We start from the raw sequence: 27,912 nt of genomic DNA on the forward strand, positions 1-27,912 counted from the left end.
CTTCCTCCTCAGCTCAGCCATCTCAGCACTACCCTTCCCGAGAAGAGGAACACAAAGGAGGAAGGAATGTACACTGTTTTCCTCATAGTCTGATCCCAGGTGAGGATGATTGTCCCTGCATTCTTCATGGGTGGTGGAAGTAGTGGAAGTGGCAATGAGGATGGATGGATGACTGGACAGAAAATGTTCCTCGCTTGCCTGAGAAATTTTCAAGCATGCAGACTTGACCCTGCCCCAACCCAGTGTCTTTTCCAAATGTTTACTCATTCATTCATTCAGTCACTCAAGTCTACTTTATAATTCATGCTGTTCTTGGTGTTCTGAGATAAAGGAATAAATGTCATGGCCAGGCCTGTAATCCTAGCACTTTGGGAGGCCAAGGTGGGTGGATCACTTGAGGTCAGGAGTTTGAGACCAGCCTAGCCAACATGGTGAAACCTCATCTTTATTATAAATATGAAAATTAGCCAGGCATTGTGGTGGGCACCTGTAATCCCAGCTACTCAGGAGGCTGAAGCAGGAGAATTGCTTGAACCCGGGAGGCTGAAGTTGCATTGAGCCAGGATGGTGCCACTGTACTCCAGCCTGGGCGACAGAGGAAGACTCCCTTTCAAAAAAAAAAAAAGTCTTAACATTGAGGGTAACAAATTGTGTGAGATTAATAATAATTTCTGAAGTTATCCACATTAAACAGTGCCAGAATGAGTGGCACTTAAAACACAGCAACAGAAACTCAGATTTGAACAATTATGAGTAGGAAGATATCATTCTAAATAGGAAAGCCATCATTTAGTCTCAGGTACAATTTGAGGGAACAAATAAGGAAACCAGGCTATTGACAAGGAAATGTAACATGAATGTATAAAGCCACATTGTGGAGGGCAATTAATGTTTAAATTTGTTATTTATTCTTGTGCATCTCTTCACATGAACCATATTGACAGATAGCCATTGTTGACCTCTGGGTATATTTACTTGTAGTCTTTTATCTAATACTTATTGTATATACATACTCACTTGTCTGTACAAATACTGATATGTATGTGTACATGTTCATTTGTACATGTATGTACACATGTACAAATGTGAACATATATGCACCCGTGTGCACACATGTATATAAAAAGATTAGTGTATATAAAATATTATTAAACAATTTGAGTCATGACAAATAGGCTTCATGAGGGAAGGAAATGTTCCCAGTATATAGAATTGTATTGTGCATATACTAAGCACTCAGTAAATATTTATTCAATGTATGAATAGCTGTTATTTATGTACATTTTTCACTTAACATATAATGAGCATTTTTCCAAGCATACTTTGGTAGCATGAGTTTTAATGACTATATAGTGTTCCATTCTAGGTATATACTATGCTTTATTTAACTTTGCTTTCTTTCTTTTTTTTGAGACGGAGTCTCGCTGTGTCGCCCAGGCTGGAATGCAGTGGCGTGATCTTGGCTCACTGCAACCTCAGCCTCCCTGGTTCAAGCAATTCTCCTGCTTCAGCCTGCCAAGTAGCTAGGACTACAGGTGCATGCTGCCACACGCGGCTGATTTTTTTGTATTTTTAGTAGAGACGGGGTTTCACCATGTTGCCCAGGCTGGTCTCGAACTCCTAAGCTCAGGCAATCTGCCCACCTTGGCCTCCCATTAAGTTTGCTTTTTATTGGGGAAAATTTAAGTATTTCCCAATATTTTGTTGTTATAAATATCTTATAATACTTAACATAATTTATTAAGTATATGTCTTTTTATATTCTCAAGATATACTCTGAGAAATAGGAAAACAGAATCAAAGGATATAAGCATGTTTTAGGCTTTTGAAAAACTCACGTTCTCTTTTAGAAATGTTACATGATCTTGAACTCCTACAACCATTTGATTAATGATTCTGTCTTACTGAGCCTTTGCCAGCATTGAGTATTAATTTTTAAATTTTGCCTTGATTTGCATCCTTTTAATCCTCAGTAGGGTTGATTTTTTTACATATATTCATTGACTCTTTATATTCCTTCTTTGATGAATCGCCTTTTGATATATGTCACTGTTTTCCTACTGAAGTTTTTGTTTCCATTTGATAGTAGATATTCTGTGTGTAAAACATATAAATCATTTGTCATATGTTATAAATATTTCTCCTAGTTTATCATTTGCCTTTTAGTTTAAGGACTTGTTTATATAAGTTTTAAATTTGCATAAAATGAAATCTTATTTCTTTTACTTATATGGTTTTGTGCTTAGAAATCTCTTCTTCACTTCCAAATTTAATATGTAATTGCTTTAATTTTCCTGTTTATTGTGTTAAGTATTTTAAACTTTTAATTTTTAAACCTGTCAAGAATTGATTTTGATGTGAGAAATGACAGGATTTAAACATTCTTTTTACTTCCTAGTTATTTAATTTTTCTGCTAACATTTATCTTCTCTACTGACTGTGGTGCTACCTTTTCATCTACAAAATTACACATATACATTATGTATATGAAGATTACTTTTGAGGCTGTCTTGTTTTGTGGACCCTCTTCTTAATTCTTATACTGGTATCAGAATGTTTTTATTGTTGTCCTTTATATGTAGTGCATTTAATAGGCAATGAAGAAGAATGTAGCCTTTCTTTTTCACTCAATGAAGATAAAAAGGAGAGAGGATGACTTTTTCCACAGAATAATATTCTGATGATTTCCATTTTGGACAAAAAGATGTAAAAGGAACATATATATAATAAGTTTTCAATAATACGTATATGTTAATCTTTCATTATATTTAATCAGTATAGCACATTGGTCATAGTACAGGCTCCACATCTACTACCTAAGCTTATTGCATGTCTATCACTTCTTAGTACTGTGAACTAGATTGAATCACTTAGCCAGTCTTTTATCTTTATATTGGAGAAATAACAGCTACTGTGTAGGGCTGTTAAGAATGTTAAACAAGATCATACATGTAAAAATAACTTACAACAGTGCTGGACATGAAGAACTCACTAATAATTGATTGTGTTAAGTTAGCTATTATTTGAACTATAATGCATATCTGATAAAATTTTTTTAGTCACTAAGACATAAGAACTGAGACAGAGAATCAAGCTTCATTTTTTTTTCTGCCAGATGTCATCGTTTGTTCCAACATCATTAATTGAATAAGCCATCTTTCCCCCACAAATTTGATGTAACCTTTTTCATGTGTAAAATGCACTGTTGTACTCGTGTCCATTTCTGGATTTGTACCCGTTTCCATTGATCTTCTCTGCTTCTATGTCAAGTCATGTTATGAATTACAGAGTCCTTGTTAAAGTTTTAATATGCCATTGAATTAGCCTTTCCTCATTATTCCACTTTCAAAATGGTTTTCTTTCAAAAGCATTTGAAAATCAGTTTGTTACAGCTCCTTCTCCCCCACATCAAAATCAAGATTAACATCTTGATTAAACCTGCTTGAAAACAGAGATAAGGCCGGGCGGGGTGGCTCAAGCCTGTAATCCCAGCACTTTGGGAGGCTGAGACGGGCGGATCACGAGGTCAGGAGATCGAGACCATCCTGGCTAACACGGTGAAACCCCGTCTCTACTAAAAAATACAAAAAAAAAAAGTAGCCGGGTGAGGTGGCGGGCGCCTGTAGTCCCAGCTACTCGGGAGGCTGAGGCAGGAGAATGGCGTAAACCTGGGAGGCGGAGCTTGCAGTGAGCTGAGATCCGGCCACTGCACCCCAGCCTGGGCGGCAGAGCAAGACTCCGTCTCAAAAAAAAAAAAGAAAACAGAGATAAGTTTAGTTAGAACAAAATTATATTTATTTCTCCTAAGATTGAGCAGAGTCATCTTGTTTTTTCAAGGTTTTGTGTGTGTGTGTGTGTGTGTGTGTGTGTGTGTGTGTGTGTGTGTTTGAGACAGAGTCATCTTGCTCTGTTGCCCAGGTTGGAGTGCAGTGGCACACTCTTGGCTCACTGCAACCTCTGTCTCCTGGGTGCAAGTGATTCTCATGCCTCAGCCTCCCAAGTAGCTGGGATTACAGGTGTGATCTGCCACGTCTGGCTAATTTTTGTATTTTTAGTAGAGACAAGGTTTCACCATGTTGGCCAGGCTAGTCTCGAACTCCTGACTTCAAGTGATCTGCCCGCCTTGGCCTCCCAAAGTGCTGGGATTACAGGCATGAGCCACCGCGCCCGGCCCCAACCTTATTTTTAGCCCTCAAATTCTAAGACTATTTTTATATAGGTTCTGAGTATTTTTGGTAAATTTATTTTTAGGAATTTATATTCTTATTGCTATTACACATTTCATTTAGGCAGAGCTTGCAGTGAGCTGAGATTATGCCACTGCACTCCAGCCTGGGTGACAGAGCGAGACTCCATCTCAAAAAATATATATATATATAATTTATATGTCTGAACTCTTTTTCTATACTCTTAAATTTTATGTAATTTGAACTTTATTGTGATGTATTTCATATAAGCAAAAGAATATATGAAAACATATGTACAATTTATAATAACATGAATATCCACCATTGAACTCAGCATATACTGTTTTTTCTTTTTAAGACAGACTGTTTGCTTTCTCTCCCACCCTGGAGTGCAGTAGCATGATCTCAGCACACTGCAACCTCCACCTCCCGGGTAATATATATATATATTTTTTTTTCTGTGAGAGGGTTTCCCCATGTTGGCCAGGCTGATCTCGAACTCCTGGCCTCAAGTGACCTGCCTGCCTCAGCCTCCCAAAGGGCTGAGATTATAGGCATGAGCCACCATGCCCAGCCTAAATCAGCATATACTTTTAAAAGCCCCCTGATGACTCCAAAATTTATTTCCCACCCCTTTCCTAAAGGGGCAGCCACTATCTTAAATGTTGTTATGCCTTAGTTTTTTTTTTCCTGTGCTTTTAACTACATCTACATTTCTAACACAATTGTTTAGTTTTGCATATTTTTGAACATTATATAGATAGAATCACTGTATGTATTCTTCCATGAATAGCTTCTTTTGCATAATGTTAACTTTTACAGTGCAGCAATGTTGATTCACGTAGTTGTTCATTTTCACAGCTGTGTACTGTTTCATAGTATGAACAACTTATCTGTTTTGTTACTGACTTTTTGGATTGTTTTTAGTTTTTTTGCTGTTACAACATTTATAATGCTCTGTTCTTGTACAGATCTTTTGGTATACACGTGTAATCACTAGTTTATAATTCTAGTAGCAGAATTTCTGGGATCATGAATTCCCTTATGATTGCCATTAGTTTTCAGCTGATTTTCTTGGCTCTCTCAGATGTGCAGTCATATCCTCTACAGTTAATTTTGTCTAATTGCATTATCATGTAGTTTCACAGTAGTTTAAAAATTGTGGATTTGCAGTATCCTTGTCAACTTTCCAGTTTTAACGAGAATGACTTTAATGTTTTACCTTTGCGTTTAAGATATGTTTGTATGTCTTTTGGTTTGTTTTGTTTTGCATGCTTTGTCTGTAGTTTTAAATGAAAGATGCGTTTTGAATTTTAAGAAGTATACTTTTTGGCATCCATTAGAATAATCATATGGCTTTTCTTATTTGATGTTATTATAAAAGTTTAAAGTTTTTTTTTATTATTATACTTTAAGTTCTAGGGTACATGTGTATAACGTGCAGATTTGTTACATATGTATACTTGTGCCATGTTGGTGTGCTGCACCCCTCAACTCGTCAGCACCCATCAACTCGTCATTTACATCAGGTATAACTCCCAATGCCATCCCTCTCCCCTATCCACTCCCCATGATAGGCCCTGGTGTGTGATGTTCCCCTTCCTGAGTCCAAGTGATCTCATTGTTCACTTCCCACCTATGAGTGAGAACATGCGGTGTTTGGTTTTCTGTTCTTGCGATAGTTTGCTGAGAATGATGATTTCCAGCTGCATCCATGTCCTTACAAAGGACATGAACTCATCCTTTTTTATGGCTGCATAGTATTCCATGGTGTATATGTGCCACATTTTCTTAATCCAATCTGTCACTGATGGACATTTGGGTTGATTCCAAGTCTTTGCTATTGTGAATAGTGCCGCAATAAACATACGTGTGCATGTGTCTTTATAACAGCACGATTTATAATCCTTTGGGTATATACCCAGTAATGGGATGGCTGGGTCATATGGTACTTCTAGTTCTAGATCCTTGAGGAATTGCCATACTGTTTTCCATAATGGCTGAACTAGTTTACAATCCCACCAACAGTGTAAAAGTATTCCTATTTCTCCACGTCCTCTCCAGCACCTGTTGTTTCCTGACTTTTTAATGATTGCCATTCTAATTGGTGTGAGATGGTATCTCATTGTGATTTTGATTTGCATTTCTCTGATGGCAAGTGATGATGAGCATTTTTTCATGTGTCTGTTGGCTGTATGAATGTCTTCTTTTGAGAAATGTCTGTTCATATCCTTTACCCACTTTTTGATGGGGTGGTTTGTTTTTTTTTGTAAATTTGTTTGAGTTCCTTGTAGGTTCTGGATATTAGCCCTTTGTCAGATGAGTAGATTGCAAAAATTTTCTCCCATTCTGTAGGTTGCCTGTTCACTCTGATGGTAGTTTCTTTTGCTGTGCAGAAGCTCTTCAGTTTAATTAGATCCCATTTGTCAATTTTGGCTTTTGTTGCCGTTGCTTTTGGTGTTTTAGACATGAAGTCCTTGCCCATGCCTATGTCTTGAGTGGTATTACCTAGAATTTCTTCTAGGGTTTTTATGGTATTATGTCTAACATTTAAGTTTCTAATCCATCGTGAATTAATTTCTGTATAAGGAGTAAGGAAAGGATCCAGTTTCAGCTTTCTACTTATGGCTAGCCAATTTTCCCAGCACCATTTAGTAAATAGGGAATCCTTTCCCCATTTTTTGTTTTTCTCAGGTTTGTCAAAGATCAGATGGCTGTAGATGTGTGGTATTATTTCTGAGGACTCTGTTCTGTTCCATTGGTCTATATCTCTGTGTTGGTACCAGTACCATGCTGTTTTGGTTACTGTAGCCTTGTAGTATAGTTTGAAGTCAGGTAGTGTGATGCCTCCAGCTTTATTCTTTTGACTTAGGATTGTCTTGGCAATGCAGGCTCTTTTTTGGTTCCATATGAACTTTAAAGCAGTTTTTTCCAATTCTGTGAAGAAAGTCATTGGTAGCTTGTTGGGGATGGCATTGAATCTATAAATAACCTTGGGCATTATGGCCATTTTCATGATATTGATTCTTCCTATCCATGATCATGGTATGTTCTTCCATTTTTTAATGTCCTCTTTTATGTCACTGAGCAGTGGTTTGTAGTTCTCCTTGAAGAGGTCCTTTACATCCCTTGTAAGTTGGATTCCTAGGTATTTTATTCACTTTGAAGCAATTGTGAATGGAAGTTCATTCCTGATTTGGCTCTCTGTTTGTCTGTTACTGGTGTATAAGAATGCTTGTGATTTTTGCACATTAATTTTGTATCCTGAGACTTTGCTGAAGTTGCTTATCAGCTTAAGGAGATTTTGGGCTGAGACGATGGAGTTTTCTAAATATACAATCATGTCATCTGCAAAGAGGGACAATTTGACTTCTTCTTTTCCTAACTGAATACCCTTGATTTCTTTCTCTTGCCTGATTGCCCTAGCCAGAACTTCCAACACTGTGTTGAATAGGAGTAGTGAAAGAGGGCATCCCTGTCTTGTGCCAGTTTTCAAACGGAATTTTTCCAGTTTTTGCCCATTCAGTATGATATTGGCTGTGGTTTTGTCCTAAATGGCTCTTATTATTTTGAGATACGTTCCATCAATACCGAATTTATTGAGCGTTTTTAGCATGAAGGGCTGTTGAATTTTGTCAAAGGCCTTTTCTGCATCTATTGAGATAATCATGTGGTTTTTGTTTTTGGTTCTGTTTATATGCTGGATTATGTTTATTGATTTGAGTATGTTGAACCAGCCTTGCATCCTAGATATGAAGCCCACTTGATCATGGTGGATAAGCTTTTTGATGTGCTGCTGGATTCGGTTTGCCACTATTTTATTGAGGATTTTTGCATCAATGTTCATCAGGGATATTGGTCTAAAATTCTCTTTTTTTGTTGTGTTTCTGCCAGGCTTTGGTATCAGGATGATGTTGGCCTCATAATATGAGTTAGGGAGGATTCCCTCTTTTTCTATTGATTGGAATAGTTTCAGAAGGAATGGTACCAGCTCCTCCTTGTACCTCTGGTAGAATTCAGCTGTGAATCCATCTGGTCCTGGACTTTTTTTGGTTGGTAGGCTATTAATTATTGCCTCAATTTCAGAGCCTGCTATTGGTCTATTCAGGGATTCAGCTTGTTCCTGGTTTAGTCTTGGAAGAGTGTAAGTGTCCAGGAAATTATCCATTTCTTCTAGATTTTCCAGTTTATTTGCGTAGAGGTGTTTATAGTATTCTCTGATGGTAGTTTGTATTTCTGTGGGGTCGGTGGTGATATCCCCTTTATCATTTTTTATTTCATCTATTTGATTCTTCTCTCTTTTCTTCTTTATTTATCTAGTGGTCTATCAATTTTGTTGATCTTTTCAAAACACCAGCTCCTGGATTCATTGATTTTTTTGGAGGGTTTTTTGTGTCTCTATCTCCTTCACTTCTCCTCTGCTCTTAGTTATTTCTTGCCTTCTGCTAGCTTTTGAATGTGTTTGCTCTTGCTTCTCTAGTTCTTTTAATTGTAATGTTGTGTGTCAACTTTAGATCTTTCCAGCTTTCTCTTGTGGGCATTTAGTGCTATAAATTTCCCTCTACACACTGCTTTAAATGTGTCCCACAGATTCTGGTAATTTGTATCTTTGTTCTCACTGGTTTCAAAGAACATCTTTATTTCTGCCTTCATTTCATTATGTACCCAGTAGTCATTCAGGAGCACATTATTCTGTTTCCATGTAGTTGATCGGTTTTGATTGAGTTTCTCAGTCCTGAGTTCTAGTTTGATTGCACTGTGGTCTGAGAGACAGTTTGTTATAATTTCTGTTCTTGTACATTTGCTGAGGAGTGCTTTACTTCCAATTATGTGGTCAGTTTTGGAATAAGTGTGATGTGGTGCTGAGAAGAATGTATATTCTGTTGATTTGGGGTGGAGAGTTCTATAGATGTCTATTAGGTCTGCTTTCTGCAGAGATGAGTTCAATTCCTGGATATCCTTGTTAACTTTCTGTCTCGTTGATCTGTCTAATGTTGACAGTGGGGTGTTGAAGTCTCCCATTATTATTGCATGGGAGTCTAAGTCTCTTTGTAAGTCTCTAAGGACTTGCTTTATGAATCTGGGTGCTCCTGTATTGGGTGCATATATATTTAGAATCATTAGCTCTTCATGTTGAATTGATCCTTTTACCATTATGTAATGGCCTTCTTTGTCTCTTTTGATCTTTGATGGTTTAAAGTCTGTTTTATCAGAGACTAGTATTGCAACCCCTGCTTTTTTTTGTTCTCCATTTGCTTGGTAGATCTTCCTCCATCCCTTTATTTTGAGCCTGTGTATGTCTCTGCATGTGAGATGGGTCTCCTGAATACAGCAAACTGATGGGTCTTGACTCTTTATCCAGTTTGCCAGTCTGTGTCTTTTAGTTGGAGCATTTAGTCCATTTACATTTAAGGTTAATATTGTTATGTGTGAACTTGATCCTGCCATTATGATATTAACTGGTTATTTTGCTCATTAGTTGATGCAATTTCTTCCTAGCCTCGATAGTCTTTACATTTTGGCATGTTTTTGCAATGGCTGGTACCTGTTGTTCCTTTCCATGTTTAGTGGTTCCTTCAGGGTCTCTTGTAAGGCAGGCCTGGTGGTGACAAAATCTCTAAGCATTTGCTTGTCTGTAAAGGATTTTATTTCACCTTCACTGATGAAACTTAGTTTGGCTGCATATGAAATTCTGGGTTTAAAATTCTTTTCTTTAAGAATGTTGAATATTGGCCCCCACTCTCTTCTGGCTTGTAGAGTTTCTGCCGAGAGATCTGCTGTTAGTCTCATGGGCTTCCCTTTGTGGGTAACCCGACCTTTCTCTCTGGCTGCCCTGAAGATTTTTTCCTTCATTTCAACTTTGGTGAATCTGGCAATTATGTGTCTTGGAGTTGCTCTTCTTGAGGAGTATCTTTGTGGCGTTCTCTGTATTTCCTGGATTTGAATGTTGGCCTGCCCTACTAAGTTGGGGAAGTTCTCCTGGATGATATCCTGCAGAGTGTTTTCCAACTTGGTTCCATTTTCCCCCTCACTTTCAGGCACCCCAATCAGACGTAGATTTGGTCTTTTTACATAATCCCATACTTCTTGCAGGCTTTGTTCATTTCTTTTTCTTCTTTTTTCTTTTGGTTTCTCTTCTCGCTTCATTTCATTCATTCGATCCTCAATCGCGGATACTCTTTCTTCCAGTTGATCGAGTCGGTTACTGAAGCTTGTGCATTTGTCACGTGTTTCTCATGTCATAGTTTTCATCTCTTTCATTTCGTTTAGGACCTTCTCTGCATTAATTACTCTAGCCATCAATTCTTCCACTTTTTTTTCAAGATTTTTAGTTTCTTTGCGCTGGGTACGTAATTCCTCCTTTAGCTCTGAGAAATTTGATGGACTGAAGCCTTCTTCTCTCATCTCGTCAAAGTCATTCTCCGTCCAGCTTTGATCCGTTGCTGGCGATGAGCTGCGCTCCTTTGCCGGGGGAGATGCGCTCTTATTTTTTGAATTTCCAGCTTTTCTGCCCTTTTTCCCCATCTTTGTGGTTTTATCTGCCTCTGGTCTTTGATGATGATGATGTACTGATGGGGTTTTGGTAGGTGTCCTTCCTGTTTGATAGTTTTCCTTCTAACAGTCAGGACCCTCAGCTGTAGGTCTGTTGGAGATTGCTTGAGGTCCACTCCAGACCCTGTTTGCCTGGGTGTCAGCAGCAGAGGCTGCAGAAGATAGAATATTGCTGAACAGCGAGTGTACCTGTCTGATTCTTGCTTTGGAGGCTTCCTCTCAGGGGTGTACTCCACCCTGTGAGGTGTGGGGTGTCAGACTGCCCCTAGTGGGGGATGTCTCCCAGTTAGGCTACTCAGGGTTCAGGGACCCACTTAAGCAGGCAGTCTGTCCCTTCTCAGATCTCAACCTCCATGTTGGGAGATCCACTGCTCTCTTCAAAGCTGTCAGACATAGTCCTTTGCGTCTGCAGAGGTTTCTGCTGCTTTTGTTGTTATCTGTGCCCTGTCCCCAGAGGTGGAGTCTACAGAGACAGGCAGGTTTCCTTGAGCTGCTGTGAGCTCCACCCAGTTCAAGCTTCCCAGAGGCTTTGTTTACGTACTTAAGCCTCAGCAATGGCGGGCGCCCCTCCCCCAGCCTGGCTGCTGCCTTGCCGGGATATGATATCGCAGACTGCTTTGCTAGCAATGAGGGAGGCTCTGTGGGTGTGGGACCCTCCCGGCCAGGTGTGGCATATTATCTTCAGGTGTGCCTGTTTGCTTAAAGCGCAGTATTGGCGTGGGAGTTACCGATTTTCCAGGTGTTGTGTTTCTCAGTTCCCCTGGCTAGGAAAAGGGATTCCCTTTCCCCTTGCGCTTCCCAGGTGAGGCGATGCCTCGCCCTGCTTCAGCTCTTGCTGGTCGGGCTGCAGCAGCTGACCAGCAGCGATTGTCCGGCACTCCCTAGTGAGATGAACCCAGTAACTCAGTTGAAAATGCAGAAATCACCGGTCTTCTGTGTTGCTCGCGCTGGGAGTTGGACACTGGAGCTGTTCCTATTCGGCCATCTTGCTCCGCCCCCCTCCCCCCCTCCCCCCCGCCGGTTTACTTGTCTTTACCAACTTATTTCCTTTGTCAATTTTAAGGAACAGAAGTCTATTCTGTTCCTCAGAATAGCCATCTGGAAATTTGACTGGAATGTATTGAATTTAAGTCACTGCATCCAAGAGCATGGAAGCATGCTTCTCCTTTTGTTTAGATAATCTTTCTTCTTTATTGGAATGTGAAAGTTTTCTTTAAAGAATTCTTTGTATTCTTGGTTAAGATAGGGTTTTTTTTTTCTTTTTTTTTCTGGTGTGAATGGTATCTTACTTTCTAGTAGTTGATTGCTGAGTCAGTTAAACTATTTCTGTATTGTATCTGATAGTTTTGCTGAACTCTCTTATAGTTTACTGTGTACTCTTTTTCTAGGTAGATGGCCGTAACTGTGCAAATAATGACATTTTATATTTTTGCTTCTAATCCTTATACCTCTTAGTTCTTTTTCTTATAGTATTTGCCAGAATCTCTAGTGCTATGTTGAAAGCAGCAGTGATGGTGGTCATTCCTGTTACCACTGTAAAGGGAATATATGTGAAGTTTCTCCATTAAGCTTAAAGTTCTTGATATTTAACCTTTGCCACTGTAGGGAGTTTATTTTTTCCTCTAGTTTGCTAAAAGTGTTTTTAAGAGAATATATGGGTGTTGTGCTTCCTGAATTTTATATCACATGATTTTTCTGCATCAGTTGAGATTATCATGGATTTATTCTATTTTCTATTAATACAGTGAATTACGTTAATAGATTTTTCTCATGTTGAACGATCCTTGCATTCCTATAATAAACTGATCACGATGCATATATTTGATATGTTACTGAATTTAATTAGCTGATATTTTATTTAGGATTTTTGTATATTTACAAAATTTACAAATGTGCCCATAATTTAATTTTATTTGTATCGTTCTTATCTGGCCTTGGAATCCAAGATTACACTAGCTACATAAAATAAGTTGGCAATTTTCACTCTCTACTTTGTTTTCAATGTATTATAATAGTAATTAAGTTAATTACATGTTTGCTAGAACTCAACTATAAAGCTCTTAGAGCTTTGGGATTACGGAGAGGGAGGAAGAGCGTGGCTGCCATTTTAATTTAGTACTGACTAGTCTATATAATTTTTTATTAGTCTTTCATCTATTTTGCCATTTTATTATTTCCTTTTTGTACTTTACTGGGAGTTGATCCCTTTAGGTACATATTTAGGTGTATTTGCCTGTAGCTGATAAATATACTTATATATATAGTTGAGAACACCTTTGCATCTTTGAAAAATCTTATGTCTAAAGTTATTTCCATATTTTGCCCAGTATTTTTTTCATAACGGTCTTATTAGAAATCTGACTTTCATTGATCTGACATTAAATTTTTAAGAACATCTTTTGGCTTTATGCATTTTCTCAATCATTTATTTGTTTCTTATATCTTTGACATCCACTTTATTTTTCTTTTTTGAAGTTTGATCTTTTTTTTTTTTTTTTTTAATGGGGGATGTTTTCTCTTTTTTACACTCCTGACCTGAATGCTTTATTTCTAGACGTTTTTTTAACTTTTATTTTAGGATTAGGGGTATATATACAGCTTTGTTATATAGATAAATTGTGAGTCATGGGTGTTTGACATTCAATTTATTTTGTCAGCCAGGTAAAGCATAGTACCAGATAGGTAGTTTTTTGATCCTTGCCCTCCTCTCACCCTCTACCTTCAAGTAAGCCCTGATATCTGTTGCTCCCTTCTTTGTGGCCATGTGTTCTCAATATTTAGCTCCAACATATAAGTGAGAACATGCAGTATTTGGTTTTCTGTTTCTGCATTAGTTCACTTAGGATAATGGCCTGCAGCTCCATCCATGTTGCTGCAAGGGACATCATTTTATTCTTTTTCAATGCCTGTGTAGTATTCCATGGTGTATGTGTACCACATTTTCTTTATCCAGTCTATTTTTAATGGGCATTTAGGTTGATTCCATGTCTTTGCTATTGTGAATAGTGCTGAAATGAACATACACATGCTTATTGTCTTTATGGTAGAACAATTTATATACCTTTGGGCATATACCCAGTAATGGGATTGCTGGGTATGGTAATTCTGTTTTAAGTTATTTGAGAAATCACCACACTGCTTTCCACAATGACTGAACTAATTTACATTCCCACCATCAGCATATTTAAGTATTCCCTTTCCTCTGCTATCTTGTCAGCATCTTACTATTTTTTGAATTTTTAATAATAGCCATCTGACTGATATGAGATGGTATCTCACTATGGTTTTGATTTGCCTTTATCTGATGAGTAGTGATGTTGAGCATTTTTTTCATATGCTTGTTGACTGCATGTATGTCTTCTTTTGAAAAGTATTTATGTCCTTTGCCTACTTTTTAATGGGGTTGTTTTTTGTTTGTTAATTTGTTTCAATTCTTTATCGATTCTAGACTTTGGATCTTCGTCAGATGCATAGTTTGCAAATATTTTCTCCCATTCTGTACGTTGTCTATTTACTCTGTTGATAATTTCTTTTGCTGTGCAGAAGCTCTTTACTTTAATTAGGTCCCATTTGTCAATTTTTGTTTTTGTTACAGTTGCTTTTGGTGTCTTCATCATGAAATCTTTGTCAAGTCCTGTGTCCAGAATGGTATCCCCTAAGTTATCTTTCAGGGTTTTTACAGTTTTAGGTTTTCATGTAAGTCTTTAAACCATGTCAAATTGATTTTTGTATACTGTGTAAGGAAGGGGTCTAGTTTCAATCTTCTACATATGGCTAGCCAAATATCCCAGCACCATTCATTGAATAGGAGTCCTTTCCCATTGCTTGTTTTTGTCAACTTTGTTGAAGATCAGATGGTGGTAGGTGTGAGGCATTTTTTTCTGGGCTCTATATTCTGTTCCATTGGTGTATGTATCTGTTTTTATATGAGTACCCTGCTATTTTGGTTACTGTAGGTTTGTAGTTTGAACTCAGGTAACGTGATGCCTCCAGCTTTGTTCATTTTGCTTAGGGTTGCCTTGGCTATTTGGGCTCCTTTTGGGTTCCATGTGAATTTTAAAATAGTTTTTTTTTCTAATTCAGTGAAGAATGTCATTGGTAGTTTGATAGAAGTATCATTGAATCTGTATATTGCTTCAATATGGCCATTTTGATTATGTTGATTTTATCCATGAACATGGAATGTTTTTCCATTTGTTTATGTCATCTCTGATTTCTTTGAGCAGTGCTTTGTAATTCTTGTTGTAGAGATCTTTTACATCCCTGGTTAGCAGTATGCATAGATATTTTATTCTTTTTGTGGCTATTGTAAATGGGATTGCATTCTTGATTTGACTCTCAGCTTGGATGTTATTGGTATATAGAAATGCTACTGTATTTTGTATATCGGTTTCATATCCTGAAACTTTCCTGAAGTTGTTTATTAGCTAAAGGAGCTTTGGGGCAGAGACTCTGGGATTTTCTAGGTATAGAATCATATCATCTGCAAACAGAGATAGTTTGACTTCATGTCTTTTTATTTGGATACCTTTTATTTCTTTCTCTTGCCTGATTGCTCTGGCTAGGACTTCCAGTACTGTGTTGAATAGGAGTGATGAGAGTGGGCATTCTTGTCTTTTTCCGGTTCTCAAGGTAAATACTTTGAGCCTTCACCTATTCAGTACGATGTTAGTCTAGCTGGGTTTTTTAAAAAAATATTTATTTATTCATTTATTTAAGACAGCGTCTCGCTCTGTCTTGCGGGCTGGAGTGCGGTGGTACAATCACAGCTCATTGCAGCCTCAACCTCCCAGACTCAATCGCTCCTCCTACCTCAACTTCCTGAGTAGCTGGGACTACAGGTGTGTGCCACCGTGCCTGGCTAATTTTTGTATTTTTTGTAGAGATGGGATTTCTCCATATTGCCCAGGGTGGTCTCAAACTCCTGGGCTCGAGCGATCTGCCCAAAGTGCTGGGATTACAGGTGTGTGCCACTTTGCCCAGCTGCTCTAGCCATTTTTGTTTCCTTCAAGTATTTCATTTGGATCTTGCACATTTTTTGTGTAATTATTGTCATTATTACATTTAGATTTTTAGGAAAAAAAATTAAGAATTGTTATTTTTTTCTTTTAAATCCAAAGATTACTTAATAATATAGTATGTTACTTGGGTTTCAGAAGTGTGGACTTTTAAAATTCTATTGTTAATAATTTCAAATTTTATTACATTGTAGCTAGAGAATGTATTCTGTATTATGTGGATGCTTTGGAATTTATCATGATTTATTTTATGGACTAATACATGGTCTATCTTATAGTGCTATGTGTTCATGAAAATAATGTGTATTTTGTATTTTGATGGTGCAGAGTTCAACACAGATAAAATAACTGAAGCTTATTATTTGTGGTGTTTAGTCTTCATATTATTAGTGTTTTTTTGTTTGCTTGCTATAATTTTTTGAGAGGGACATATTAATATCTATCATTACAACTAATGGTATATATATTTCCCCTCACATTTGTGACACTTGTCGTTTGGTATGTTTTGAAGTTTTATTTGTGGATGCAATTTATTTTGGATATTTTTTCTTACTGTTCATATAAAAAACATTTTTGTCCCTTATGGTATGTTTGCCATAAATTTTACTCATCTGAAATTAAGTTTGCTATTTCAGCTTTCTTTTGATTCATATTTTTGTAATCTTTTTCTATCCTTGTATTTTTAAATATTTTTCTTTTTAGTGTATCTCTTCTAAACCACATGCTAAATCTTATTTTTTAATCTATGGGTCTTTTAATCTGTAAGATTAAATTATTTAAAATTATTTTAATTATTATTATATTATTTTGCCATCTTTTCTTTTCTTATTTTCTGTTTTCCCATGGAGCAAGTTGTCTTCTGTTTTTATTTTGTTTTTCATAGATTCCATTTTGGTTCTTATGATGGTTGTGCTTAACTTAAAACCCACAATGACTTTTATTTACCCCTACTGACTTTTTAAATGTATTAATATCTTAACTTAAAACCCACAATGACTTTCATTTGCCCCTACTGACTTTTTAAATGTATTAATATCTAGGTCATTTTTTTAGTAAGACGTGGACTTCAACACACTCTTATGTCCGTCTCTTTCTCCCCTCATGTTTGTATTGTCAAGAATTGTAGTTCAGATATGTAGGCATTGACATACTTTCTATGTCTCCTTTTTTCTTTGTTTGCTCTGCTATATTTTTTGTTGTTAGTTTTGTTTTATGATAACAATAAACTTTACCAAGGTACTTGATCACCTTTCTTGTCATATTTCATGCAGCCTTTCCTGAATTTTTTTCTCTTCTTAATTGACTTATTAGAAAAATAGGTAAGAGTATATGTTTAAAATATATTTAGGTTACTTATTAAAATAATAGAAACTATGTGTGAAATTGAAACCTATATAGATGAAAAGGTGGTGATGAGAAGAAATTTAAGCATAAAACTGTCAGCCAATCTAAAAGATGGGAAAGGAAGAATAAAAAACGATATGTTAGAAATAAGTCTATATTAGTAATCACAATAAATAAACATGGATAATAAAATAACTGAGTCATACTGATTGAGTGAAAAACAGAAATCTTGCTCTGTGCTCTTTACAAGAGACCTATTTAATTTCACAATAAAAGGTCAATCATGTTAAACAGTGGTTAAGATCCATCAAGCAGATGTATTAGGCATGAACTAATATATAGCTAAGCATCCATTTCAAATTGTATAAGCAAAATCTGACAATATTAAAAGAAGGAATCAAAACTCCAGATGTATAGAGAATGATTTTAACTGATCTTTCTTGAAAAGGACCTTAAAGAAAACTAATAATCAGAGCTATGTTCATAGATGAGAAGACAAAAGAGATATCAAGTTTATATAATATTGTTGGAGGGTTACTTATATACCAAAAAAGGAGCGGAAAATTACCAAACTCCTGGGAGAAATACTACATCCTGGTTCGTCAAGGAAATGGAACAAGAATGAACCTGGACATTTGTTGTGCCAGAAAGTAAGGAAAGCTCTCAAACACCAAAAATGGTCATATTACAAACCTAGGAGCCAACCTGAAGGGATTTTTACTAGTCTGAGATGAGAGAATCTTGCACATCTAAAAGAAAAATGATTGCAATTTAATTGCAACCCATCCACTATGTAAGAATCAGTGAGTATGTAAACATTGAAAAGCAAAATAATACAAATCTCATTGGTCATAGTTGGTAATTGCTTTGCCCCGTCTCATTACTCTGAAAATTGATTTTTAACAGAGAGTAAGTTTGGGAGATAATCAAGCATTTTATCTTATCTTTTTCATTAGGATTACATTTCAGGATAACCAGAAAATTTGTAATGGCAAGTTTTTCATTATAGAAGAATTATAGCATATGTATGCACAAGGAATGGTAGAATTACAGAATTAGACAACCAATTTGTAAAACCTAATGAAATCACAAATCCAGGAAATGATCATCATTTATTGCTAAAACTTTTAATGAAAGGTTTAAGAGAATCTTGGAATGGAAGGACTGGGCTGATAGCACCTGAAGCCATTGTTCAGTTTAGCTAACTAAAATGTACTATAGGAAGTATATACGCAGGTATTCTTGTCAGAAAAAATGAACCGTAGTCTAATCTAGTCTCTGGAACAAAAGAACCAGCTAACAGGAAGTAAATAAAGAACTTAAACGCCACAAGAAAAAATTAGCCAGATCATTTTTAATCCTTCAGAATTCATTAGTTTGAAGTATATCTCTTATAAGCAGTATGCCACTTTATTTTAAAACTCAATTTTAGTATCCTTTTCTCTATCAATAGGCTTACTTGTCATCTTAGTTTATTGTTTATATAATTCTTTTTTCTGTTTAGATTTATTGTACTTGCTAATATTGAATATAGGTGTCTTGCTTTTATTGTTCCGTTAGGGGAAAATATTTGTAACATTTTAAAAACTATTTTCAAGGGACATTTTATAGTATTTTTTAGTAAACTGAAATACAGATACCTGACAATTTCACTTCTAGAGGTTTGTCATACAGAAATATATCTATTTATCATATAGAAATATTTGTATTTATCATATAGACATTGTCATATAGAAATATTATTACAATAGAAATAATTATATATTTAAGAGAATTCTTTTGCTATATGTTATAGCCAAGAAACTGGAAGCGATCTTAATGTCCATTAATATGGGAACAGTTAAGTCTTGGACATCAATAAAATGAAATGCTACATAAGTTTTGCAAATAATATTAGTTATCTATTATTGCAAAACAAATTATTTAATACTTAAAACAGCAAACATTATCTTACCCAGTTTCTGAGGGTGAGGAATCTGAAAGAAGCAAAGCTGTCTCAAGGTCTCTCATGAAGTTGCAGTGAAGCTGTCAGCAGGGACTGCAGTCATCTGAAGGCTGCACTGTGGTTGGAGGATCCGCTTCTAAGATAGTTTACTCACATGGCTGTTGGCAAGATGTCTCATTTCTCAGTGAAAGCAGAAGGTCCCAATTCCTCACCACAGGTCTGCTTAAGTTGTCTCATGACATGGCATATAGCTTTTCCCAGAGCTAGTGATCCTAGAGAGAGCAAGAAAGAAGCTGCAGTGACTTTTATGACCCAGCCTCCAAAGTTGCATAACACTACTTCCTTATCCACTTTATTTCCTATTCATCAGAAGTTACTCACTAAGTTCAGCCCATATTCAAGGGGTGGGGAATTAGGCTTCACTTCTTGAAAGGAAAGGATCAAATAATTTATGGGCATATTTAAAAATTACCATAAATAAGATAGGTCTACCTGTACTGAAGTGGGAAGTTGTACGCTATGTATTAAATGAAAAAAAGAAAATTGCAGAATTACCATGTCTTTATTAAGGAAAAATATCAGTGAAGTATGAATGTGTGTTGTGTATACATGGAAGAAGGTTAGAAAAAACACAGTGAAAACTGGTTATAGTGGTTATTTCTTAAATTATTTGGGGGAAGGTAGGCTTTTAATTTTTACTTATATTATTTCAATGTTTTAAATATTTATGAACTTATTTTCAGTAAAAGAAATTAGACTCCTGATTGCTAATATGTTTTTAAAATAAATCCTTAAATTTTTAAAAAAAATAACAAATCCAATAACTACAGATTGAATTTTATTTTTATTGTACTTTTTATAAAACTAGAGATCAGTGAGTCCATTTATTTTCTAGACAGATACAACTTTCACAGTTTCACTCCTGTAGTTTGAGTTTCTGAGCATCCCAAATTTCTTTTCTTTTTTTAATTTATATATTTAAAGTGGATTCATTATATTTAAAATTTATTAAATTTATTTTATAAACATTAAAAATAGGCCACTAGATATTTAAATATATGGCTCTGAATGTTCTCATTCTTGAGTTCTTATTTGTGGTTAATGTTTTGTTGTTTAGACATATATTTTCATGTAGTTTATTTGGAAAATAGTAGTTTGGCTGCATATTTTTTACCCTTGAATATTTCAGTACATCTTTCCTTTACCCTACATTAACACATTATGACAGTATATGGAAATCTCAGCTGAAACACTTTATCAAACGTTTTTAATTTATCTCACTTTTATTTAATAGGTAGTGCTGAGTTTAAAAACCTCTATGATGTAACTACATAATCTTGTATAAGTAACTTAGTCTTGCTGAACGTTAGTTTGCGTATTCATTTAGTGTGAATAACAATACCTTATTGGATTGTTCTGAGAGTAAATGAGATAACATAGCCCTATTCATAAATGTTCAATAAGATATAGCTGCAGCTAAGATGGTGCTGCTGCTGATAATGATAGCATTTGGCTTTCCTTCCATTTTATTGTAAACTCCTTAAAAGTATCTGTTTCCTTTATTCTTAGTAGGTACTCAATATTTTAAATTGAAATTTAGAATTGAGAATGTGTGATCAAATAGATACAATGAAAAATTTAAAAAGAAATAAAATGGATTTGCCACATAACCAATTTATGATCTGTTTTTTCCACTAAAAGAATTACTTTAGGCAGTTTTAATACATATATTTATCTCTTCTCCATTCTAAAATGCATAATAGTAGTAGAAAGCTACCTACAACATGGGATTTCTGTGAAGAGTAACTGAAATATAGGTAAAAAACTTAGTAGTTAGTAGACAAGTGCTGTATAGGTGTTTCTTTTGATAGTGATGATGTTTCATGATTGGATATATTATTTAGCTGTTTGACTACTATTGTTATACCTCTCCTTACCTTTCTTGGTTTTCTTCTTTGTTGAAGTTCTTTTTGGCTTGCCACTTATGTTAATCTGCTAAATGTCTTTATCTTTGTCCATCTTCTCACTTAGATTTCTTTTTCCTAGAAAGCCTGATCTTTGACCAGATGGCAGTAACATTTGAAGATGTCACTATTATTTTTACTTGGGAGGAGTGGAAATTCCTGGATTCTTCTCAAAAAAGGCTCTACAGGGAGGTCATGTGGGAGAACTACACAAATGTCATGTCAGTAGGTAAAATTATCCCACCTCATAGGGAATAGTCAGAGTTTCTTCTAGGAACAGTTTTGTTGAGTATTTTGTTTTTTTATCTGGGTGTTATATTGAGGTGTTAGAAGAGATATTCTCAAAAATGTTTCTTAAATCAGGTCACAAATAAAAGATAAAGCAAGACAGATTCCAGGACACCTAGGTTGTATCATTAATAGATACTTGTGATTATTAGTTTTAGTTATTTTCTGCTTTGCCCTTAAAACACATATCTCCATACGTAGTCAATTTTGTGTGGTCCTAAATTTTTTCTCTCTTCATGCTATTTGTATAAGTTAGCTTTTGTTGTATAACATACTGTGCCAGACTTAGTGGCTTAAAAACAAACTTTATTATTTTTTATGATTCTCATTGACTGGATAGATCTTTTATCTTGGAGAGATTTGGTTGTGGCTGACTGGTCTAAGATTAAGCTGCTTGGCCTGGCTCACATGTGGGGCAGTTGGCTCAGTATCAGTGGAGGTAGTGGGAATTTGTTGGTCACATATCTCTCTTCAAACAAGCCAACCCAAGCACACTTACATGGTGGGGGTCACAGGATTTTTAAAAGCATCGAGAAAGGGGAGGGGCTTTTCAAGTCTCTGCTTGTGTGACTTTTGTTATTTTCCCAGTTACCAATGCAAGTTGTGTAGCCAAGCATAGAGAGAGTGTGGAAGGAGAATACCAAAGGTGTAGGTAAAGTAGTGAGTTAATGTAGTCATTTTTTCTCAATCTACCGTGCTATTCTAGAACAGAAAAACAGGAACAATATATTTTGTTTCTTATAATAATATCCAAAATAAAGTAATCTAATTATATCTCAGTCTTTAAGACTATTTCCATTAAGCAGTTGGCATTATTCTCATTTCTAACAGTGCCTGGTAAATAGAAGTTAAATCTTTCTAACAGTGCCTGTTCAAAACATGCTTGTGGAATGAATAAATAAGTGAATGAATGAATACATACATGAATGAACAAAACAAATGAATTTCAGACCCAAATGGAGCAGCCAGAGTCATAACCCTCCTTTCCTACCCCCACCCACACATATATTCCTATCATTTAAAGATCATTGATTTAGATAGTTGGAAATTTTTCAACACAACTTTTATCTCACTATGGGATTATCTTATTTTTCTAGAAAACTGGAATAAGAGCTACAAATCCCAAGAAGAAAAATTCAGATACTTAGAATATGAAAATTTTTCCTGCTGGCAAGGCTGGTGGAATGCTGGTGCTCAGATGTGTGCGAATCAGAACTATGGGGAAACTGTTCAAGGGAAAGATTCCAAAGACTTAACACAGCAAGATCGCTCCCAGTGTCAGAAATGGTTAATACTTTCCACACAAGTACCAGGGTGTGGGAACTATGAACTGACTTTTGAAAGCAAAAATCGCAGGAACTTAAAATATAAAAATTTTATACCTTGGCAGTCCTTAGAAACAAAAACCACCCAAGACTATGGTAGAGAAATCTACATGAGTGGTTCACATGGTTTTCAAGGGGGCAGATACCATCTTGGCATATCCAGGAAAAACCTCTCCATGGAAAAAGAACAGAAGCTCATAGTTCAGCGTTCTTATATCCCAGTGGAGGAAGCCCTTCCACAGTATGTTGGGGTGATATGTCAGAAAGACCTACTGAAAGATTCAATGGAAGAAAACTACTGTGGATGTAATAAGTGTAAAGAAATTTATTGTTGGAACTCATGGTGTATTTTCCACAAGAGAAATCAACCTGGAGAAAACCTCTGTCAATGTTCTATCCATAAAGCATGCTTCTCTCAGAGATCAGCCTTGTGTAGACATCCAAGAATCCACATAGGTAAGAAGCTGTATGGATGTGATAAAGTTGACAGTAACTTTCATCAGAGCTCAGGAGTTCACTTTCATCAGAGAGTTCACATAGGGGAGGTACCTTACAGCTGTAATGCATGTGGTAAGAGCTTCAGCCGAATCTCTAGTCTTCACAATCATCAAAGAGTTCACACAGAAGAGAAATTCTATAAAATTGAGTGTGATAAAGACCTCAGTAGGAATTCATTACTTCACATTCACCAGAGACTTCACATAGGAGAGAAGCCTTTTAAGTGCAATCAGTGTGGTAAGAGTTTTAATCGGAGTTCAGTACTTCATGTTCATCAGAGAGTCCACACAGGAGAAAAACCATATAAGTGTAATGAGTGTGGTAAGGGCTTCAGCCAGAGCTCAAATCTTCGAATTCATCAGTTAGTACACACAGGAGAGAAGTCTTATAAATGTGAAGACTGTGGTAAGGGCTTTACCCAACGCTCAAATCTTCAAATTCATCAGAGAGTGCATACAGGAGAGAAACCTTATAAATGTGATGACTGTGGGAAGGACTTTAGTCACAGCTCAGATCTTCGCATTCATCAGAGAGTCCATACAGGGGAGAAACCCTATACTTGTCCTGAATGTGGGAAGAGCTTCAGTAAGAGTTCAAAGCTTCACACTCATCAAAGAGTACATACTGGAGAGAAACCCTACAAATGTGAAGAGTGTGGCAAGGGATTCAGTCAGCGTTCACATCTTCTCATTCATCAGAGAGTCCATACAGGAGAAAAGCCCTATAAATGTGATGATTGTGGAAAGGGTTTTAGTCACAGTTCTAATCTTCACATTCATCAGAGGGTCCATACAGGAGAGAAACCTTATCAATGTGCTAAGTGTGGTAAAGGTTTCAGTCATAGCTCAGCTCTTCGAATTCATCAAAGAGTCCACGCAGGAGAGAAACCTTATAAATGCCATGAATATTATAAGGGATTTGATCATAATTCACATCTTCACAATAATCATAGAAGAGGAAACTTATAAATATTGTTCATTTAGTTAACAGCTTCAATCAAAGTTTACCTAACCTTTAAACCCTAAAATGCTGCTGATAAGGAAATCTTATAAATAACACAAGTAATCCCAAGCAACATTTACAGTTTCCCCATCTCCCACTAAGAATTATTTGCTTCAAAAGGAGATCTTTAGAAAAATCCCCATATATTTAAAATTATTGTGTATTTTTCTTTACCTACTATAAATATAATACAGTCATAAAATATATTAAACATTTAAGGAGAAAACTCTTCATTCTATTTCATTCTAGTCTTTTTTTCTGTGCATTTTAGTGTGCGTGAAATTATATTGTGTGTTCAACTTTGTATTTTCACTGACTTCAAAACACTTAAATTTTGGTTTGAATTGAAACTGGCTGGCCATCTGTTAAACAACATCTCTTATCTCCCCTAAAAAGTCCCTAGAAAGTAACAGAAAAGATGGAAACACGCAGAACTTAAAACTCAGTTTTGGCCAGTAGAATTCAGTTGTTTATGGACACAAGCCACCTAATAAAAGATAGGAAAGCATTGTATGACCTTGTGTCTGAGACAGTGTTCTCTGAGTTGTTATCTCTGTCAACCAGAAAACCCAGGGACTGTCCTTCTGTTGCAGGGGTGCTTCACTTTTAGGTGACCACAGTGCACTCTTATCCCTTCCATTTCCTGGTTTTCCACGCTTAATAATAGGTTCAGATACCAAATAACAAGAAGTACAGAATTTTCTCTAAGTAAGGTGTGAAGGGTATGGACAAAAGTGCTAGAAATGGAAGATACTCTATTGGTTCGGAATTGGAGATCCAAGCAGTAGAATTTTATTTAATCTCAGTAGAACGGAGTGGTAATAGAGAAATATCTGCAAGGACAGCATTGAACTCAGAACTCTGTGCAACGATGAACCCTGAAGCTAATTATGTAAGAAGAGGGTTTGGCCATTATGTCAGAATAGTTAAAGTTAATAGGAATACACAGTCCTAATTATTGATATACAAATAAGTAATACCAAGAGAAAAAAAAAGTGGGCATGTTTAGGAAAATTGGAATTGCAATACTGAAGAAAAGAATATCATCCTAAAGACTTGGAAACGTATTGCCCTGAAAATTAGCTGCTGCAGGCTTCAGAGGAAATTTCCAAAAATGTTGGTGTCCTCAGTGGCATAACAGAGAACCTGAACTCAATAAAACTAGAGTAGAAAAACACAAGTAGAGAAGAGTCTCTAAAGTAAAAAGAGAAATAGGTACAACAAAGAAGGACTTCACGGAGCTCTGAAATGCTGTATCAAAATAAATGCAATAAAAAGTAAAATTAACACTGAAGAATGTAAAATAATTGATAGTTAATGGATAAACTTGATCTGATCTTAAATGTATCTGAAAAGGATAATGAGATGAAAACTAAGAAAAGACAGATAGGAATATTAGAGGATGGAGGTCCAGTGTGAGAATTATAGGTTTCTCTAAGGAAGGTGAAAGAACATTTGGCATGGAATCAATGATCAAAGACATTAAGAAACTTTTTCTGAGTTAAAAGTATACGGTCACTAAATTTTAGGCAAAACCAGTATTAAAGCAACCTTAGAAACAGTTTAGAAAGAAGCAATTAAAAGCATGCAGAAAGAAAAATTCTGGTTATCTGTAAAACCAAAAAGGGAGGGTGGATACAGACCTCTGCAACCAGAAGGCAATGGAACAGCACCTTCAGAATTTTGAGATTTGGAAAGTTTATTATCACCAAACAGTTTTATAACAAAAGTGTCTTTCATATGTTCAGGAAACAAATATTTTTGATAAGCAAGAAAACAGTGTAGCATACATGTGCCTTAAAGAGTTTGTGAATGTGGAAATCATGGTATAAAAGGACTAGTGATGAGCACTGAAATCAATTAAACATGCAGTTGTCTGAATAGTTTCCACAACTTCAAAAAATTAAATGTGCAAGAAAATATATAAATGCTGAGTGTAAAATGTACAAATGCTGAGTCTGGGTAGGAGAGTAAAGTCAGGACACCCAGTTCATATAAGCAAAGAATAATTGTTTTAGCATAAGGATGTCCCAAATATTGCATGGGACTTACACTAAAATGTCATACATTTGAAATTCAAATTTAACTGGTCATTTCTGTTTTTATTTGCTACATCCAGCAACCGGAGAGAGAGCATAAGTGCCACATTTGTGATCTTAAATAGCAGGGACTCATAATAACATTTTCTTTTTGACTGACAATTTAAGAAAGGTATTTTTTTTCAAACCTAAAATTACAACTTAAAAAATTTCATATACCTTTCAAAATGGGAGAAGATAAAAGCACAAATTATTCAGTCTCTATAGCAATGACTACCAAAACAATCCCCAAGAAGATGGCCTAAAATATTAAAATAAATGGATCAAGATGATTAAAGCTGAATGTATCAAAATATATTCAATGCTTCATTTTAAAATGTTGAAAACACTGGGTTAAAAATTTCTAATTATGTGCTATAACAGATGAAAAGGCAATATTGCTTAAATGTGAGACCAGGTGAAGGTTTATTAGACAAACATAAAGGAGTACCTACAATATGTTTTTAAAGGTGTTAAAAATGCACTAAGTTAAACTCATTAAGTTGGGTAAAAATATAAAATCATTAGTATTCTAAACTCTTGCATAATTCAGAAAATGTAATGGTAAAAAAAATCTGGTTTTTAATAATTTAAAGAGGAACAAATAAAAATGCAGCATGAAAATAATAATAAAGGGGAAATATAAAAGAGGACTTGACTAGAGAAGTCTTAATTTTCCTTAAGGGAATGTTCCTAATTTATATATTTATTTTAGATCTCATGAAAATTCCAATGAATTTGAGATAAAGGTGTTCTAGTCTTTTAAGGAAAATAGACATTGGAGAAGAGCAAAGATAATTATAAGAAAGATTAATGATATTGCCCTAACATATAATAAATTGTATATTGGTATATGAAGTTGTAATAATGGAGAATTTAATTGTATATTTGAAAAAAAAAAGGTTAGGATTCTAAGTCACTAAATAGTTTAGAAATATACCAGTGTATGGATTATATATGTGTATTTTAACATATAGTGCATATGCTTATAGAGTTCACACATGATAAAGATCTGTGAATAGGAGGATTATTCAGTAAATAGTGCTAAGATCATAATTTAACTCTTTAACAAGACTTTCATTTTATGATCTATATCAGAATAAAACATCGATTGAATACAAGTTTTTAAGCTGTATTCCATGGACCTCCATGTGGTTTCATGAAGACTAGTATCTTCAGAAGCAAAAGAACTGCAAATTTAGCCACATTTTATCTCTTCATATGCAAAAGTAACTTAAGATTTTATTTTTATAAAGGAGGTTCCACTATAAAATATTTAAAATTCTCTAGAGTGGATTTTTAAACACTCAGAAAAAATACATAATTTGACCACATAAAAATTTTTAAACTGTGGGTGAAAAACATGTAAGTCAGAAAAAAATAGGAGAAATATTTGCCATGATTATGACAGTATGAACTCTTTTTAATTAAATAGACACCTAGTTTAAAATGTTGACAACATAAACGGACTAAATCAATGAAGTATCACTTTTATTAATAAAAATGACAATAGCAATTTTCAGCAAGAGTATGGAGTAATGTATACTTATGTTGAGGGTAAATTGGTAACGACTTTTTGGAAAAACAATTTGGCCAATCCTGAGCCTTAAAATTGCTGTTACTCTTTGCTACAGTAATTCTATAGGAATATGTTCTATGGAAGTAGAGTTTCATACTGTTAGGGGGCTTGTAAAGAACAGAGATCCACTCA

At 35.5% G+C, this 27,912-nt stretch overlaps 1 protein-coding gene across 5 annotated transcripts in view; it reads left to right on the top strand.

Annotated features, from left to right (window-relative positions):
* ZNF214 (zinc finger protein 214) overlaps positions 1-26,852 on the top strand; it is a 28,064-nt gene extending 1,212 nt beyond the window's left edge. Inside the window, exons 3-5 of one of the 5 annotated variants that reach the window (XM_050756187.1) lie at positions 13-99; positions 21,078-21,239; positions 22,396-26,852. In XM_050756187.1, coding sequence (XP_050612144.1) covers positions 21,113-21,239; positions 22,396-24,089 — 1,821 coding nt within the window. In that variant the 5' untranslated portion in view covers positions 13-99; positions 21,078-21,112 and the 3' untranslated portion in view covers positions 24,090-26,852. Of the gene's footprint in view, positions 1-12; positions 100-21,077; positions 21,240-22,395 lie in introns of those variants that run through there. The other 4 variants (XM_050756185.1, XM_050756188.1, XM_050756186.1 and 1 more) reach the window with 4 other exon arrangements.
* Positions 26,853-27,912: the final 1,060 nt, after the last annotated feature.

Source organism: Macaca thibetana, chromosome 14, assembly GCF_024542745.1.
Source record: "Macaca thibetana thibetana isolate TM-01 chromosome 14, ASM2454274v1, whole genome shotgun sequence".
In the NCBI taxonomy this organism is placed as follows: Eukaryota; Metazoa; Chordata; class Mammalia; order Primates; family Cercopithecidae; genus Macaca; species Macaca thibetana.